This window comes from Oncorhynchus masou, chromosome 5 (genome assembly GCF_036934945.1).
Source record: "Oncorhynchus masou masou isolate Uvic2021 chromosome 5, UVic_Omas_1.1, whole genome shotgun sequence".
NCBI classification, from domain to species: Eukaryota; Metazoa; Chordata; class Actinopteri; order Salmoniformes; family Salmonidae; genus Oncorhynchus; species Oncorhynchus masou.
This window is the reverse complement of record NC_088216.1, coordinates 72800212-72820502: the sequence shown is the minus strand read 5'-3', so window position 1 is coordinate 72820502 and position 20291 is coordinate 72800212. Positions and strand designations below refer to the sequence as shown.

General features: G+C 42.2%; 1 protein-coding gene across 1 annotated transcript; it reads right to left on the bottom strand.

Moving 5' to 3' along the window:
* Positions 1 to 293: 293 nt before the first annotated feature.
* On the bottom strand, positions 294 to 4191 carry LOC135540222 (microphthalmia-associated transcription factor-like). Its single transcript, XM_064966712.1, has 9 exons — positions 4096 to 4191; positions 3396 to 3623; positions 3071 to 3166; positions 2778 to 2895; positions 2443 to 2526; positions 2012 to 2065; positions 1812 to 1887; positions 1499 to 1646; positions 294 to 1351 (listed from the first exon to the last, which is right to left on the bottom strand). Exons 1-9 carry the CDS (start codon positions 4126 to 4128, stop codon positions 950 to 952), a joined length of 1239 nt encoding a protein of 412 aa, XP_064822784.1. The 5' UTR covers positions 4129 to 4191; the 3' UTR covers positions 294 to 949.
* Between the last annotated feature and the right edge of the window lie 16100 nt (positions 4192 to 20291).

The window sequence follows — 20291 nt, the reverse complement described above, 5'->3', positions numbered from 1 at the left end:
TACACAGAGGACCATGTAGTGGTCTTATGGAAAGTCATATTAGGAATTGATATTAGTCATCATAAAGTTATATTAGGGATAGTAATTCAGCAGTCTGACATTCAAAAACAATGGTCGCAGGTGCTCCTGAGCTAAATATGTGTCATTGGTTTAACCTGGACAAAATGTTATCTTCATGTGCATTACAACTTTCTATGGGGTAAGAGCAACGATCTAAATAATATGGTTGAGATAGCCAAGGGAATAAAAATAAAATGAATTCACTTTCAATTTAATACTTAATTAAAGGCCTACTTCAAAAAACTAAATCACAAAATATGTATATATACAGTGTTGTTTTGTACAAATATCTTCACTTTAGATATCACCACGTCAGAAACAAAATTCATCAGCAGGTTGTATTCATTGAAATTGTATTCATTGTTCCTGAAAGTTGTTTCTAGTCGCAAATAATATTGTAGGTTTCAAACCATTGCTTCTAAATTTAAGGGTAAAAATGTGTCTTATCTCATCTTAAAATCTGGGTGAAATGTTATTATCAGTTAATTTAAGTATTCAACTAAATATATATTTCTCTATGATATCTCACAAAACAAATGTTTTAAACTAATTCAACAAATGGTCATGATATGAAAAAAATATCAAAATATTATACATAAAATACATTATTGCCATGTTATTGTGCACTTCCTGTCAAATAATTCACATGAAAAGTGAACGCTACAGTACAGTGAAATCTCAGCAGTCACCTTAGGCAGGGTAGCCTAATCTGAACAACCAGATTTGATTCCAGAAAGAGACACAATATTGTAAAACAAACAAAAACATGGGAGGGAAAATCCCACTGTCTTTATCTCAAGGAATAGGCCATAGCAGCACCTAGCGTTGGCTCCAGTAATAACAATGCTACTTTATAAAATGTCAGTGTGATTTGAGCTTGTGGGCAGTGCTAACAACCATGATCATTCTCCTCCATGCTTGAGCTGCTGCTACGCCTGCTGCTGCTGTTGGAGGTGTCTGGGGAAGCTGAGGACAGAAGGGGGTCATTGGATGATATGGGCGACAGGGTGTTGTCCATTAGAATGTCCTTCAGTTTAGTGGATGCTTTGCTGGAGCCATATGCCCCTGGGTCACCTGCATCCACAGGGCTGTCGTTAAAGTGGATGGTACCGTTGTTGAGGTCCAGTGTGGTGGGAGGGGACATGTCGGGACCTGGCTGCTGGTACAGGTCTGAGGGACAGTCTCCTAAGATGGGCTCCTGCTTGATGGCTCGGGCTATCAGCTCAGAGGAGCAGAGGGAAGACGACGGCAGAATTGCAAGACCATGAGCCCGCGCCTGCATCTCCAACTCCTACACAGAAACACACACACAAAACACATTAACCCACAAAGAGTATTAAAGTACACATTCCAAAGAGTATTAAAGTACAGAAGTACAAAGGTTTTCCCTCAAGGCGCCCTTGTACCATGCCCACTGGCTCCCTCTGGAATGGCGTACCTGTATGCGCAGCATCAGATGGCGGTTGGCATGCTCCAGCCTTCTCTGTCTAAGCTCCACCTCCTTGGCTCTCTGCTGCTCCCTCTGCAGCTTCCTGATGTAGTCCACTGAGGCCTTCAGAATGGTGCCCTTATTCCAGCGCATGTCCCTAGGTACCGCGGGAGACAACAGTCAGTGCATACATGTAGTGTACATGTAGCAAGTAAGCAGATCCTTAAACTACATGAACCTTTATGCCATCCGGAAGCAGCCAGAGATTTTTGGTAGATAAAAAAGATGAATATCCAAAAGCGGTATAAACTGTGCTACTTACGGATCATTAGATTTAGGAATCAGGGTTCCAAGCTCTTTGATTCGATCGTTGATGTTGAACCTTCTCCTTCGTTCAACTACAGGGCGAAGAGACAAAAATTAGGAATCAGTTAAAATATCGTGAGGATCTGCAAATCAACTCTTGAAAAATATCAATGTATCCCAAATAACTGATTACTCCTCTTTGCCATAGAAACTCACTTAAGTTGTGGTTGTCCTTTTTTTGTCTCTCCTTGGCCATCGCTCGAACCTCAGCTTTTGGGCGGAAGGGAAACACTTTTGAGTGACAAAAGAAGGTGTCCTATTCCATACATACTCAAGATGATTTTACAACCCATTTCTGGCTAAATACCATTCATGTTAGCTATCTTTGCAACAATTTTACTGAGACAGTATATAGATCCATATTGTGTTATATTTTTCAATATGCACAAAATACTTCACAGAGGCCTCCAATGCTGCATTTCATATAACATACACAAATGATCCAATCTGAGGTAGATTATTATGGATTCCCATTGGCATTTTAGTTCAGCTGCATTAGTGAGCTGCCATGAAAATAGTTTCATAAATGTATTAAAATAATTCAAATGACAATGGCTTAAAAATCTGAAAATCTAGTGACAACGTACCAACTGGAAAGCCCTCGGGCCTTTGGTAGTTGTCAAACTGGCCATAGGATCCAGTATTGTCCAGTACGTGCATCATGCCAGGAGCTGGAGTATTGATAAATTATTTGATCAATTTAATGTATAGCTAACAGTATATTTATGCATTTTACAAATTGTACACAATATTTGTGCATCTTTGCTTCTTTAACTGTTAGTATATCACTACAATGGTTTCACAAACTGAATATAAACATCTTTAAATATTTTTTAATTTGAAAGGGTTGAAATTATTAACATGGAGCTGCTTTGCTGAGGGTGTTATAATGTGTTATACCCTTTAGACAAAAAACATTAACCTGAGAATTCCCTTTTGATGTTGGATAAGCTACCAGGGCAGGAGTTACTGATGGCAAGTCCATTTGGGGGAAGCCCTTGATTTCCATACATGTCCAGAAGGTTACCAGATACAGGGAGCTGAGGAAATTAACAGAACATTCAATGATTGCAATGCAACAAATAAGAAATATATTTATATTCTATTCTATATATTCTAGCATAAAAAGCCTATTCAGTAAATGTGTTGTAGGGCCTGTAGCTATTGCACTCATCACTTGAAAAGTTGTTTAAATTGTAAAGGATGTCAACTTACTGTATTAGTAACCTGGAGTCCTGGGTCCATAAGTCCAAAAATATCCTCATTATAACTTGTTTCCAAGCTAATAATGTCATCGATGACATCATCCATCTGTAATAATGATGGAAAACACATTCGAAACCAACCTATATAGTAGTACCAGATTTGTATTAAAATAATGTTCTGATAAACAACATTGAAAGATGTACCAGAAATCTACATGTATTTTGTAATCAGTTTGCCATTCTCATGAAGTTAGTTATAAATCCACTGTGAAATCCAAATGAGAAACCAGGGTGAATGGTACATTGGATCTCTGTGGCATCTCTGTTATGCCTACCTCCTTCTCGCAGTTGGAGCTGAGGGTCAGCAGGGCCATGGGGCTGTTGGGGGCACTGCTGCCTGGGCCGGGGGGCATCCCGTGCTCCGGGGGCTGGCTGGGGCACTGCAGGCTTCCGGCCTGGCTGCCAGGCTTACCCCCAAGGGTGGTGGACAGGTACTGCCTCACCTGCTTCCTCTGGGCCTGCTGGATGTGGTACTTGGTGGGGTTCTCCAGATGTGTCTGTACCTTGGTGGGGGAAAAGGAGAGACATGGAAGGCGATTAACATTTTTCAGAAGTCAGTTTTATTCAATGTCAGTATTGAGGTAGTCATCTTATCCTATGGAAACACATAGTTATCCACTGAAATGTGGCTTTGTAAAATGTTGTCTCACAATACAGATCTTTGACATTGTGTGGGTTGGTTTTCAGACTAGAATGCATGCCCGAAGATCAACACACATGGATGTGACACAATCAGAAACAATGGACGGAATCATTTCAATCAGCGCCTCCAGTTATATGCCTCTTTATTTATATTACTCAATGACAGTCAATTATACAACACACTTAGGACATTGTCATTGATTAGTGAACATTTCTGTTATATTATTCAAATTCTCAGAACAAACATAGTATTGTAATATACTATAAATATAATAATACTGCATCCTGATAGAAAACCAAACCAAAAAAAAACAGTTCAGTAGCACATCTCACCTGGTAATGGCTGTATTCAAGCATCTCCAACATATTGTAATTTGTATGATAGTATGTATCAGATATTCCCTTGTTCTGGTCAGTCAACTGTGTGGACACAGGGCTAACATGAAAATAAGAGGACAGACTTGGTCAGTTGAACTTATTAAAGGAAAACCCCTCATGAGTTATGTAAGTTAGGAGACAGGGGGAGGATACCAGGGCTCATCCTCTCTGTGTTGTGTTGTTCTAGTCAAACTGAGAATTTATGTCTTCACAGGGTTCATTTGACGTCAACATCTCTGTCTCACAAAGGACCCTTTCTGCTGGTGGGTTACTAGTCTCCAAACTGAAACTCGCTCACGGCTAACTAACGTTTCATCTTTAGTTCCGCTCATCTAGTATAAAACATAATTTGTTCTGAGAACACGGAATACAATTGACACCACTGTTCCATTACAAATAGAGCATATGAAAAGATAAATCCCAAAATGTAGCAGCATTTTTAAACAGATTGTCCATCCCCCTACCAACTTTTGGTGTTAAGTATTTAAGCGCTAGTCTGAGTGGTTCGCAAATGGTGTGCCAGGATCCACTAGTCAACTAAGTCATAGCCAGTTCCTACTTAGTCTGCCACTTAAGAGGCCACTAGGGTTAAAAATACAAAAAATGTGCCACAGGCATGGCACAATAATGGAATCACTGCTGACTTGAAACCTCTGGAATATGACATTACCAGAAACAAATATAACTGTGTAATTAGGAACATTAACATGAACATTAATCTATGCCAAAGTTCAATAGTTGATCCAGATCACTAGGCTTGTATGCTAATAAAGTTCAACACTGCTTAGTGACATTTGTTATATCTGGTTTTCAGAAGACACATGGCCATTCATGGTTCCAAAACCATGTCAAATATAAATAAATAAAGACAATATAAGTAGTTGTATCTAACACAAGGGGCAACTGTACTGTATATAAATGAATCAGTTAAGATTCATATAAACAGCATATTCTCACTCTCACACCCTTCTATAGAAAGATCATTGGTTTTGACTGGTTTTGGCCTGTCTCTGCATGTGTATAGAAGCTATGAGCAAAGTGTGAGTCTATATGCCCACTGGGATTTCCACTATGCAAAAAACAAAGAAAATATTAGCTAATTTATAGAACTATTCATTTTTAGTATAGAGGAATATGCAACCAAAACTTGTAGAATAAAAATAAATCAAAACAATTAATCTACAAATCGTTCCAAAAATCCTCATTAGAAACACCCTTTCCTCCAAAATCTATTATCATAAATGTTGAGCTCACATCTGACCATTCTATTCTAACAAAGCTGGCCCATTATTCTGGGACAGTAATTTAGAGTTATACAGCAGGCGTCATGCCTGGAGCCAACACGTGTGATGTTGCACACATCTCTCTCTCTCGCTCTCTCTCTCCACACTACTATTAGTAATTAGATGTAGTTCTTCTCTAGCTACCTGTCAACAGTATATTATGTTGCCACTCCTTGCACCCTTAAGCACATACAGTGGATGCCTATACATACATGCTTTCACACAGGTCATAGTAATCAAGTTGTCATACATTAAAGTATTGTTTTGCTTGAATGCACTTCTTTAAAATATCACACAGAATGTAGATACATGTGTGTGCAGACTGTGCACATATCACTGTCTATTGCCTTAGTTAAATAAAGTCTAACACCACACCCTCACCACTGACCAATCAGATCTACCTGACAAAGACTGTGTATACTGAGAATGAAGAAGGAACCCTTAGCAAAACATAAATAAAACTTAGAAAGACTCCACAAGGCACATGCTTGACCAGTAGCACTATACAGTAATTAATCTTTCTTTATCGTCCTTTATACATTGTAGCCCTTGGATTTATCCGAAAAACCACAATAATATGTTTGTTCCAGGTTTATTTAACCATTGTACAAGTTTGTTAAAGGCCCAGTGCAGTCCAAAGTGTGATTTTCTTGTGTTTTATACAGTGGGGCAAAAAAGTATTTAGTCAGCCACCAATTGTGCAAGTTCTCCCACTTAAAAAGATGAGAGAGGCCTGTAATTTTCATCATAGGTACACTTCAACTATGACATACAAAATGAGAGAGAAAAAAATCCAGAAAATCACATTGTAGGATTTTTATGAATTTTTAATGAATTTATTAGCAAATCATGGTGGAAAATAAGTATTTGGTCAATAACAAAAGTTTATCTCAATAATTTGTTATATACCCTTTGTTCGCAATGACAGAGGTCAAACGTTTTCTGTAAGTTTTCACAAGGTTTTCACACACTGTTGCTGGTATTTTGGCCCATTTCTCCATGCAGATCTCCTCTAGAGCAGTGATGTTTTGGAGCTGTTGCTGGGCAACACGGACTTTCAACTCCAAAGATTTTCTATGGGGTTGAGATCTGGAGACTGGTTAGGCCACTCCAGGACCTTGAAATGCTTCTTAAGAAGCCACTCCTTCGTTGCCCGGACGGTGTGATGGGATCATTGTCATGCTGAAAGACCCAGCTACGTTTCATCTTCAATGCCCTTGCTGATGGAAGGAGGTTTTCACTCAAAATCTCACGATACATGGCCCCATTCATTCTTTCCTTTACACGGATCAGTCGTCCTTGTCCCTTTGCAGAAAAACAGCCCCAAAGCATGATGTTTCCACCCCCATGCTTCACAGTAGGTATGGTGTTCTACAGATGCAACTCAGCATTCTTTGTCCTCCAAACACGACGAGTTGAGTTTTGACCAAAAAGTTCTATTTTGGTGTCATCTGACCATATGACATTCTCCCAATCTTCTTCTGGATCATCCAAATGCTCTCTAGCAAACTTCAGACGGGCTTGGACATGTACTGGCTTAAGCAGGGGGACACGTCTGGCACTGCAGGATTTGAGTCCCTGGCGGCATAGTGTGTTACTGATAGTAGGCTTTGTTACTTTGGTCCGAGCTCTCTGCAGGTCATTCACTAGGTCCCCCCGTGTGGTTCTGGGATTTTTGCTCACCATTCTTGTGATCATTTTGACCCCACGGGGTGAGATCTTGCGTGGAGCCCCAGATCAAGGGAGATTATCAGTGGTCTTGTATGTCTTCCATTTACTAATAATTGCTCCCACAGTTGATTTCTTCAAACCAAGCTGCTGCAGATTCAGTCTTCCCAGCCTGGTGCAGGTCTACAATTTTGTTTCTGGTGTCCTTTGACAGCTCTTTGGTCTTGGCCATAGTGGAGTTTGAAGTGTGACTGTTTGAGGTTGTGGACAGGTGTCTTTTATACTGATAACAAGTTCAAACAGGTGCCATTAATACAGGTAACGAGTGGAAGACAGAGGAGCCTCTTAAAGAAGAAGTTACAGGTCTGTGAGAGCCAGAAATCTTGCTTGTTTGTAGGTGACCAAATACAAAATTATTTTCCACCATAATTTGCAAATAAATTCATTAAAAATCCTACAATGTGATTTTCTGGATTTTCTTTCCTCATTTTGTCTGTCATAGTTGAAGTGTACCTATGATGAAAATTACAGGCCTCTCTCATCTTTTTAAGTTGGAGAACTTGCACAATTGGTGGCTGACCAAATACTTTTTTGCCCCACTGTATATATTTCCACAGGTTGTAATAATATTGTGAATTTGTAAAAATGATAATAATGCCCTTTTAGTGTAAGAGCTGTTTAAAAAGAGCACCTGAAATTTCTGCCTGTTTTGGTAGGATGGAATTTTGGCCTGCCTGGTGTTATCATCAGGTGCAAAATTATCTAATAGGAAATAAGAAAGAGAGTTCCAATAGAATAGCATAGAGTAGAATAAGAAAGAGAGTTCCAATAGAATAGCATAGAGTAGAATAAGAAAGAGAGTTCTAATAGCATAGACTAGAATAAGAAAGAGAGTTCCAATAGAATAGCATAGATTAGAATAAGAAAGAGAGTCCCAATAGAATAGAATAGAATAAGAAAGAGAGTTCCAATATAATATAATAAAAAAGATAATTCCAATAGCATAGAATAGAATAGAATAAGAAAGAGAGTTCCAAACCTCTCTGCCAATAACAGCTGGTTTTCAGTATTCCCCTCCCCTCTCCAACCACTCCTAGACAGTCATAGCAAATGTGTTGCTTGAGAAATTGCTCTTTGCTAAGAAGCTATTTTGTTTATTTTGAACATTTTAACTGAAAACAATCACACTAAGGTGCTTAGTTGTCACCCAGAAATGATTTGACATTGAGATAAAAACAGCTGCATTGGATCTTTAAGTTCTGCATGCCCTTCGAGCCATGCACACCATAATATGCTGCACTAGTCGAGACATAATTCTTGGAAATAACCCTTGAAAATAAAAATGGAGCTCAATATCTTTAACATAGAATGTCCTTTCTAATTTAGGAACTTCTGTTTACTAAGCTGTTCAGCGATGTACACCATTATGTCAAAGAGACAAACATTGTTCTGAATGGGTCAAAGTGTAAACCAAAAAAATCAAATGTGTCTTTCTCTGTCTGAAAAAAAGAGATGAGGATAGAAGCCCAGTCATTACAACACACTAAACTGCTGGTCTGAACATGCATATTTCCCCATGGATGTCTCCCAACTACATACTTATTTAATTGACTAGAGAAGTATACAAAATGACTGTGCTGATAGTGCCAAATCTGTGAACCCTTCCACGGATGGGAGGTGAACAAGTTGGTGAAGGAACTGCGCAACAGTGAGTCCAAATTTATGAGGATCCTCACACGAGATAAAGCGATGTCAATAGCCGCTCTAACTAACGTAAAGGTCTACCATTCCCTCCTAAACAGTATCATGCCTTTGTTGGGATTACTGGAAACCGTGACTTGGAGTGGAGGAACGGCCTTCCAGATAGAGATAGAGAGGTGAAGCACATGCAAGGGAAGTGCCCTACGGCCTGGCAGAACCTTCACCGATAATAACCCAGAGAAAGATCTCTTTGTGCTAACATAGTAGAGGACGTCTTTGTTCCGCCCTCATTTTGTGGCCTTTTCCTTCAGCCAAACCTTTGGGTTAAGACACATACGTGAAGAAGAGCAGTATTCCTCCTCTCCCCACAGCGACTTTACCCCTCTTTTATTTATAGCCTCTTCGCGAGACGGAGGTTTATCACCTACTTGCAGAGAGCACATGGGCTTACATTGATGGCTATAGCCACTGGCTGCCATGATCCCTTGGCCCCTGTATAACTACTTGTACACACTGCTGAGGAAAAACTCTTGACTATTTATCAAACTGCATTGAACAAATGTTATTCTCCAACTAAAGTAACTTAAAGTATAGTTTACTATACATTACCACCTCACATTCTTCTAATCAGAGAGACAATGTAACTATTATGTTTATTTCAGAAATCCTTGTAGGGTATCATAGCCCTACTATTGACCTGCAGACCCTTTCTTGCTCTATGTTAAAACTGTCTGTTGTCTGGATGATAGCCCCTTTGCCTAAAATGGGATACTCTGAGGTCTTATCCGAACTTGAGACATAAGTGTTCACATGCATCAGGCTGCCACTAATCTTGTATTTCCATGAAAATTTGACATTAGGGTGCCCTGGTGCCATGCAGTCTAGAGCATAAAACTGGACCAGAAACCAGTCAATGGACACAAGAGAGGTTCATGCCCCATGATAAAATCCTAAATGACACTTCAGGCTTCATATCACCAGTCCTGGCAAAACCTTATCTCCCCCAAAAAACATATGTTTACTTTCTTTGGACTATTCTTTAATGATGGGGTGGTGAGTCGGAAGCAGGTGAAATGTTTTAATGAAACAACAAAACCAAGAACACGACACTAACATAAGGCATAACGCTGATACACAAGAACAACACCAACTGGTGAGTGAACCTGGGAGAGTGACATACACTGCTCAAAAAAATAAAGGGAACACTGAAACAACACAATGTAACTCCCAAGTTGATCACACTTCTGTGAAATCAAACTGTCCACTCAAGAAGGCAAACACTGATTGACAATACATTTCACATGCTGTTGTGCAAATGGAATAGACAACAGGTGGAAATTATAGGCAATTAGCAAGACACCCCCAATAAAGGAGTGGTTCTGCAGGTGGTGACCACATACCACTTCTCAGTTCCTATGCTTCCTGGCTGATGTTTTGGTCACATTTGAATGCTGGCGGTGCTTTCAATCTAGTGGTAGCATGAGACGGAGTCTACAACCCACACAAGTGGCTCAGGTAGTGCAGCTCATCCAGGATGGCACATTAATGCGAGCTGTGGCAAGAAGGTTTGCTGTGTCAGTCAGTGTAGTGTCCAGAGCATGGAGGCGCTACCAGGAGACAGGCCAGTACATCAGGAGAAGCGGAGGAGGCCGTAGGAGGGCAACAACCCAGCAGCAGGACCGCTACCTCTGCCTTTGTGCAAGGAGGAGCAGGAAGAGCACTGCCAGAGCCCTGAAAAATGACCTCCAGCAGGCCACAAATGTGCATGTGTCTGCTCAAACGGTCAGAAACAGACTCCATGAGGGTAGTATGACGGCTCGACGTCCACAGGTGGGGGTTGTGCTTACAGCCCAACACCGTGCAGGACGTTTGGCATTTGCCAGAGAACACCAAGATTGGCAAATTCGCCACTGGCGCCCTGTGCTCTTCACAGATGAAAGCAGGTTCACACTGAGCACATGTGACAGACGTGACAGAGTCTGGAGACGCTGTGGAGAACGGTCTGCTGCCTGCAACATCCTCCAGCATGACCGGTTTGGTGGTGGGTCAGCCATGGTGTGGGGTGGCATTTCTTTGGGGGGGTCGCACAGCCCTCCATGTGCTCGCCAGAGGTATCCTGACTGCCATTAGGTACCGAGATGAGATCCTCATACCCCTTGTAACGCTGGTGCGTTTGTTCCTGGGTTCCTCCTAATGCAAGACAATGCTAGACCTCATGTGGCTGGAGTGTGTCAGCAGCCCGCCCGTTCCCCAGACCTGAATCCAATTGAGCACATCTGGGACATCATGTCTCGCTCCATCCACCAACGCCTCGTTGCACCACCACAGACTGTCCAGGAGTTGGCGGATGCTTTATTCCAGTTCTGGGAGGAGATCCCTCAGGAGACCATCCGCCACCTCATCAGGAGCATGCCCAGGCGATGTAGGGAGGTCATACAGGCACGTGGAGACCACACACACTACTGAGCCTCATTTTGACTTGTTTTAAGGATATTACATCAAAGTTGGATCAGCCTGTAGTGTGGTTTTCCACTTTAATTTTGAGTGTGACTCCAAATCCAGACCTCCATGGGTTGATAAATTTGATTTCCATTGATAATTTTTGTGTGATTTTGATGTCAGCACATTCAACTATGTAAAGAAAAAAGTATTTAATAAGAATATTTCATTAATTCAGATCTAGAATGTGTTATTTTAGTGTTCCCTTTATTTTTTTGAGCAGTGTATAAAGGGGAGGAAATGATGAAGATAATGGAGTCCAGGAATCATAATGATTCACAGGTGCGCATAATGATGAGTGCCAGGTGTGCGTAATGATGAATCCCAGGACCGGTGGTTTGTACTCTGGCGACGTCGTACACCGGAGGAGAGGAGCAGGAGCAGAAGTGACACATTCTTTAAATACTTTATGCTGAAGTTGTGGTCTGTACATTGTGATCATAAGAATGGTAATGTTATACTGTTGTTGGGGTAGAAAAAAAAGTAAATGCAAACTATTTCCATTTTAGTCATTTAGCAGACGCTCTTATCCAGAGCAACTTACAGTAGAGCGTGCATACATTTCTCATACATGTCCCCCGTGGGAATCGAACCCACAACCCTGGCATTGCAATAACCATGCTCTACCAACTGAGCCACAAAGGATGAAATGCATACAGTGGGTCAAAAAAGTATTTAGTCAGCCACCAATTGTGCAAGTTCTCCCACTTAAAAAATGAGAGAGGCCTGTAATTTTCATAATAATTTTCATCATCATTCATCACAGGTACACTTCAACTATGACAGACAAAATGAGAAAAAAATCCAGAAAATCACATTGTAGGATTTTTCATGAATTCATTTGCAAATTATGGTGGAAAATAAGTATTTGGTCACCTACAAACAAGCAAGATTTCTTGCTCTCACAGACCTGTAACTTCTTCTTTAAGAGGCTCCTCTGTCCTCCACTCGTTACCTGTATTAATGGCACCTGTTTGAACTTGTTATCAGTATAAAAGACACCTGTCCACAACCTCAAACAGTCACACTCCAAACTCCACTATGAAACAAAATTGTAGACCTGTACTAGGCTTCGAAGACTAAATCTGCAATAGGTAAGCAGCTTGGTTTGAAGAAATCAACTGTGGGAGCAATTATTAGGAAATGGAAGACATACAAGGCCACTGATAATCTCCCTCGATCTGGGGCTCCACGCAAGATCTCACCCCGTGGGGTCAAAATGATCACAAGAACAGTGAGCAAATATCCCAGAACCACATGGGGGGACCTAGTGAATGACCTGCAGAGAGCTGGGACCAAAGTAACAAAGCCTACCATCAGTAATACAACAAGAAGCCAGGGACTCAAATCCTGCAGTGCCAGACGTGTCCCCCTGCTTAAGCCAGTACACGTCCAGGCCCATCTGAAGTTTGCTAGAGAGCATTTGGATGATCCAGAAGAAGATTTGGAGAATGTCATATGGTCAGATGAAACCAAAATAGAACTTTTTGGTAAAAACTCAACACGTCGTGTTTGGAGGACAAAGAATGCTGAGTTGCACCCATAGAACACCATACCTACTGTGAAGCATGGGGGTGGAAACATCATGCTTTGGGGCTGTTTTTCTGCAAAGGGGCCAGGACGACTGATCCGTGTAAAGGAAAGAATGAATGGGGCCATGTATCGTGAGAATTTGAGTGAAAACCTCCTTCCATCAGCAATGACCTCTGTCATTGCCAACAAAGGGTATATAACAAAGTATTGAGATAAACTTTTGTTATTGACCAAATACTTATTTTCCACCATAATTTGCAAATAAAATCATCAAAAATCCTACAATGTGATTTTCTTTTTTTTTTTCTAATTTTGTCTGTCATAGTTGAAGTGTACCTATGATGAAAATTACAGGCCTCTCTCATCTTTTTAAGTGGGAGAACTTGCACAATTAGTGGCTGACTAAATACATTTTTGCCCCACTGTACAGGTGACTATTAAATCATTTTTAGGACCAATCTGAATTTTAAACCGCCTGCAACTGCCAGCTTGTTTGGTCAGTTGAGGGATGGGACAGGGGAAACCCGAGCTTATCTCACATTCATAGAAACAGCTAAGTACAAAGCTCATAAGTCATGTGCTGTATAAATTACATTCATAAAAAAATCATTGGGTATTTATCTTCAACAGCAGAAAGCCTTATAGATTGTGCCTTTAAACCATTTCACAGATGGGATGTATATACTCTTATTCACCCCTTCTTCCCTTGGACTTTGTTTCTTAGATGCAGGGTTAAGATATGTGTCAAGGAGGTAGAGATTTGGTGAACAGAGTGGCAGAGAGATACAGCGTGGAAGTTGTTGAGACCAGACAAAACACTGAATGCGTATCTGTGAAAGACAGCTCTTCATTGAAAACAAGAGAGACTTTGTGAGTGTTTAATTGACCACTATGTGTTGGGTTCCATCAAAGCCCCAAGGCACTGGGTCTTGCTCTCTAGCCTTCCAGCCCATAGTTACAAGCCTCTGACATTGCAGGCGTGGGAGCTGCTGTGATGACATGGGCTGCTCAGCTAAGAGGATGGCAAACGGACAAAGAGGCGTCTTCTACTTAGACCAGGGGTTGTGCTGTGTGCTATTGGGCCTGTGGCAAGAGAAGTTAACAAGAATGTAACCCTTCTCTGCCCAGAATGGCAAACATTGTCCAATTTATGAGGGATTAAGAAAATGCACTTGCCTAAATTATGAACAAAAGAGCTTATGTGTACAGCAGCGTAAACTCACAGAGCTGGTTTATCATAGCCTGGTATGGGACTAGGAGATCTCAGATAAACTTGATATGACAATGTAAGTCCATTAAACAAGGGAGGTCTGATACTGTACATCCTGCCGTAGGGTCAAGAGGCGCAGAATCTATAAATGTGTCATGAGTTCAGCGATGTACTGTATAGCACTAACACTAAAAATACTAATGAATGCAGAAGGCAGAACATTTGTTCAGTGTGTCTAACATATATACAGTGGGGCAAAAAAGTATTTAGTCAGCCACCAATTGTGCAAGTTCTCCCACTTAAAAAGATGAGAGAGGCCTGTAATTTTCATCATAGGTACACTTCAACTATGACAGACAAAATGAGGTAAGAAAATCCAGAAAATCACATTGTAGGATTTTTAATGAATTTATTTGCAAATTATGGTGGAAAATAAGTATTTGGTCACCTACAAACAAGCAAGATTTCTGGCTCTCACAGACCTGTAATTCTTCTTTGAGAGGCTCCTCTGTTCTCCACTCGTTACCTGTATTAATGGCACCTGTTTGAACTTGTTATCAGTATAAAAGACACCTGTCCACAACCTCAAACAGTCACACTCCAAACTCCACTATGGCCAAGACCAAAGAGCTGTCAAAGGACACCAGAAACAAAATTGTAGACCTGCACCAGGCTGGGAAGACTGAATCTGTAATAGGTACGCAGCTTGGTTTGAAGAAATCAACTGTGGGAGCAATTATTAGGAAATGGAAGACATACAAGACCACTGATAATTTCCATCAATCTGGGGCTCCACGCAAGATCTCACCCCGTGGGGTCAAAATGATCACAAGAACGGTGAGCAGAAATCCCAGCACCACACGGGGGGACCTAGTGAATGACCTGCAGAGACCTGGGACCAAAGTAACAAAGCCTACCATCAGTAACACACTACGCCGCCAGGGACACAAATCCTGCAGTGCCAGACGTGTCCCCCTGCTTTATCCAGTACATGTCCAGGCCCGTCTGAAGTTTGCTAGAGAGCATTTGGATGATCCAGAAGAAGATTGGGAGAATGTCATATGGTCAGATGAAACCAAAATATAACTTTTTGGTAAAAACTCAACTCGTCGTGATTGGAGGACAAAGAATGCTGAGTTGCGTCCAAATGTACTTCCGGCGCCGACAGAGATGGCCGCCTCGCTTCGCGTTCTTAGGAAACTATGCAGTTTTTTGTTTTTTTTACGTGTTATTTCTTACATTAGTACCCCAGGTCATCTTAGGTTTCATTACATACAGTCGAGAAGAACTACTGTATATAAGATCAGCGTCAACTCACCATCAGTACGACCAAGAATATGTTTTTCGCGACGCAGATCCTGTGTTCTGCCTTACAAACAGGACTACGGAATGGATCGCATGCAGCGACCCAAAAAAACGACTCAGAAAAAGAGGGAAACGAGGCGGTCTTCTGGTCAGACTCCGGAGACGGGCACACCGTGCACCACTCCCTAGCATTCTTCTTGCCAATGTCCAGTCTCTTGACAACAAGGTTGATGAAATCCGAGCAAGGGTAGCATTCCAGAGGGACATCAGAGACTGTAACGTTCTTTGCTTCACGGAAACATGGCTCACTGGAGAGCCAATGGGTTTCTCCACGCATCGCGCCGACAGAAACAAACACCTTTCTGGTAAAGAGAGGGGTGGGGGCGTATGCCTTATGGCTAACGAGACATGGTGCGATGAAAGAAACATACAGGAACTCAAATCCTTCTGTTCACCTGATTTAGAATTCCTCACAATCAAATGTAGACCGCATTATCTACCAAGAGAATTCTCTTCGATTATAATCACAGCCGTATATATCCCCCCCCCAAGCAGACACATCGATGGCTCTGAACAAACTTTATTTTACTCTTTGCAAACTGGAAACCATTTATCCGGAGGCTGCATTCATCGTTGCTGGGGATTTTAACAAGGCTAATCTGAAAACAAGACCAAAGATTTTATCAGCATATCGATTGCGCAACCAGGGGTGGAAAAACCTTGGATCACTGTTACTCTAACTTCCGCGACGCATATAAGGCCCTGCCCCGCCCCCCTTTCGGAAAAGCTGACCACGACTCCATTTTGCTGATACCTGCCTACAGACAAAAACTAAAACAAGAAGCTCCCACGCTGAGGTCTGTCCAACGCTGGTCCGACCAAGCTGACTCCAAACTCCAAGACTGCTTCCATCACGTGGACTGGGACATGTTTCGTATTGCGTCAGATAACAACATTGACGAATACGCTGATTCGGTGTGCGAGTTCATTAGAACGTGCGTTGAAGATGTCGTTCCCATAGCAACGATTAAAACATTCCCTAACCAGAAACCGTGGATTGATGGCAGCATTCGCGTGAAACTGAAAGCGCGAACCACTGCTTTTAATCAGGGCAAGGTGTCTGGTAACATGACCGAGTACAAACAGTGCAGCTATTCCCTCCGCAAGGCTATCAAACAAGCTAAGCGTCAGTACAGAGACAAAGTAGAATCTCAATTCAACGGCTCAGACACAAGAGGCATGTGGCAGGGTCTACAGTCAATCACGGACTACAGGAAGAAATCCAGCCCAGTCACGGACCAGGATGTCTTGCTCCCAGGCAGACTAAATAACTTTTTGCCCGCTTTGAGGACAATACAGTGCCACTGACACGGCCTGCAACGGAAACATGCGGTCTCTCCTTCACTGCAGCCGAGGTGAGTAAAACATTTAAACGTGTTAACCCTCGCAAGGCTGCAGGCCCAGACGGCATCCCCAGCCGCGCCCTCAGAGCATGCGCAGACCAGCTGGCTGGTGTGTTTACGGACATATTCAATCAATCCCTATACCAGTCTGCTGTTCCCACATGCTTCAAGAGGGCCACCATTGTTCCTGTTCCCAAGAAAGCTAAGGTAACTGAGCTAAACGACTACCGCCCGCAGCACTCACTTCCGTCATCATGAAGTGCTTTGAGAGACTAGTCAAGGACCATATCACCTCCACCCGACCTGACACCCTAGACCCACTCCAATTTGCTTACCGCCCAAATAGGTCTACAGACGATGCAATCTCAACCACACTGCACACTGCCCTAACCCATCTGGACAAGAGGAATACCTATGTGAGAATGCTGTTCATCGACTACAGCTCGGCATTCAACACCATAGTACCCTCCAAGCTCGTCATCAAGCTCGAGACCCTGGGTCTCGACCCCGCCCTGTTCAACTGGGTACTGGACTTCCTGACGGGCCGCCCCCAGGTGGTGAGGGTAGGTAACAACATCTCCTCCCCGCTGATCCTCAACACTGGGGCCCCACAAGGGTGCGTTCTGAGCCCTCTCCTGTACTCCCTGTTCACCCACGACTGCGTGGCCACGCACGCCTCCAACACAATCATCAAGTTTGCAGACGACACAACAGTGGTAGGCTTGATTACCAACAACGACGAGACGGCCTACAGGGAGGAGGTGAGGGCCCTCGGAGTGTGGTGTCAGGAAAATAACCTCACACTCAGCGTCAACAAAACTAAGGAGATGATTGTGGACTTCAGGAAACAGCAGAGGGAACACTCCCCTATCCACATCGATGGAACAGTAGTGGAGAGAGTAGCAAGTTTTAAGTTCCTCGGCATACACATCACAGACAAACTGAATTGGTCCACTCACACAGACAGCATCGTGAAGAAGGCGCAGCAGCGCCTCTTCAACCTCAGGAGGCTGGAGAAATTTGGCTTGTCACCAAAAGCACTCACAAACTTCTACAGATGCACAATCGAGAGCATCCTGGCAGGCTGTATCACCGCCTGGTACGGCAACTGCTCCACCCTCAACCGTAAGGCTCTCCAGAGGGTAGTGAGGTCTGCACAACGCATCACCGGGGGCAAACTACCTGCCCTCCAGGACACCTACACCACCCGATGTTACAGGAAGGCCATAAAGATCATCAAGGACATCAACCACCCGAGCCACTGCCTGTTCACCCCGCTATCATCCAGAAGGCGAGGTCAGTACAGGTGCATCAAAGCTGGGACCGAGAGACTGAAAAACAGCTTCTATCTCAAGGCCACCACTAACATTGAGTGCCTGCTGCCAACACACTGACACTGACTCAACTCCAGACACTTTAAGAATGGGAATTGATGGGAAATTATGTAAATATATCACTAGCCACTTTAAACAATGCTACCTTATATAATGTTACTTACCCTACATTATTCATCTCATTTGCATACGTATATACTGTACTCTATATCATCGACTGCATCCTTATGTAATACATGTATCACTAGCCACTTTAACTATGCCACTTTGTTTACATACTCATCTCATATGTATATACTGTACCTGATACCATCTACTGTATCTTGCCTATGCTGCTCTGTACCATCACTCATTCATATATCCTTATGTACATGTTCTTTATCCCCTTACACTGTGTATAAGACAGTAGTTTAGGAATTGTTAGTTAGATTACTTGTTGGTTATTACTGCATTGTCGGAACTAGAAGCACAAGCATTTCGCTACACTCGCATTAACATCTGCTAACCATGTGTATGTGACAAATACAATTGGATTTGATTTGAAGAACCCCATACCTACTGTGAAGCTTGGGAGTGGAAACATCATGCTTTGGGGCTGTTTTTCTGCGAAGGGACCAGGACGACTGATCCGTGTAAAGGAAAGAATGAATGGGGCCATGTATCGTGAGATTTTGAGTGAAAACCTCCTTCCATCAGCAAGGGCATTGAAAATGAAACATGGCTGGGTCTTTCAGCATGACAATGATCCCAAACACATCGCCCGGGCAACAAAGGAGTGGCTTCGTAAGAAGCCTTTCAAGGTCCTGGAGTGGCCTAGCCAGTCTCCAGATCTCAACCCCATAGAAAATCTTTGGAGGGAGTTGAAAGTCCATGTTGCCCAGCAACAGCCCCAAACATCACTGCTCTAGAGGAGATCTGCATGGAAGAATGGGCCAAAATACCAGCAACAGTGTGTGAAGACCTTGTGAAAACTTACAGAAAACATTTGACCTCTCTCATTGCCAACAAAGGGTATATAACAAATTATTGAGATAAACTTTTGTTATTGACCAAATACTTATTTTCCACCATAATTTGCAAATAATTAATTAAAAATCCTACAATGTGATTTTCTGGATTTTTTCCTCATTTTGTCTGTCGTAGTTGAAGTGTACCTATGATGAAAATTACAGGCCTCTCTCATCTTTTTAAGTGGGAGAACTTGCACAATAGGTGGCTGACTAAATACTTTTTTGTCCCACTGTATATTTTAAACTACTCGGTGAATCAAAAGTGGAGGCTGCAATGCATTTATCAAATCTGAAACCATATCTCCCATCACGCCTCAGCTGGTCCTCTGTAATTCAGTTGGTAGAGCATGGCACGTGCAATGCCAAGATTTTGGGTTAAATTCCCAGGACCACCCATACGTAAAACGCATGCACGCATGACTGTAAATTGTGTCTGATAAATGCCATATATTTTGAGCAATGTACCCTCTAATTTTTGGGGGCACTGAGCAAATTGTAGGCCTTGTGGTCGGAAACTTGAGAGAATTTTGTGCAACTTCCGGCGCGTTTACAGTGAACATTGGAGCTGTACCCTTACAGTTTTCGACAGTAGCCAATAGGCTATTGTGGCTATTTGAGTATAATGTTGGCCTACCAACAAAACCAATGGAGCAAATCCCATAACATTTTCAAATGGAAATAGCTTTTGATTTTTACGATATAGCCTACAGTAGCCTATATGTGGTGTTCATTGCACGTCTACATTGCATGATACTAAAAACGTTTTTACATTATGAAGGGCTTGGTATTAATTCATAATTTTTTACTTGGTCTGTAACACCATGGGCCAACTAGGGGACGGTAAATTGCATTGTGTTGTATGATGCAAGAAATCACTTTACAAAATAAAATGTATTATTATTACCATACAGAAAATCTGCCTATTAGCTTATTTGCAAATTCAAGTCTGTCTCAAAATATAAAACTGCCTCTTTAATTAAAGACATAAGCTTTTTACCTGACTGGCTTTTCAAAGACAGCATGAAATGTAGCCTTCAGGTTTTGTACTGTTGTAGGAAGCAGTAACTCCCCATTGCTGACCTATACTTATCTATAACTAATAACTCATTAACTAGCAAAGAATAGAAACAAACTGTGCACTGTGATCTGAAAAGCGCATTCACTTGCTGGTGATTGGAAGACTGTTAGTGTGCTACCCCCGCCAA

Excerpts from the sequence above, each read along its gene's own strand:
- LOC135540222 (XM_064966712.1), bottom strand. The coding sequence starts at position 4,128 with ATGTTGGAGATGCTTGAATACAGCCATTACCAG. Across the intron at positions 3,624-4,095 it reads TTGAATACAGCCATTACCAG|GTACAGACACATCTGGAGAA; the intron begins GTGAGATGTGCT and ends TCCCCCACCAAG. Across the intron at positions 2,896-3,070 it reads GACTCCAGGTTACTAATACA|CTCCCTGTATCTGGTAACCT; the intron begins GTAAGTTGACAT and ends TAATTTCCTCAG.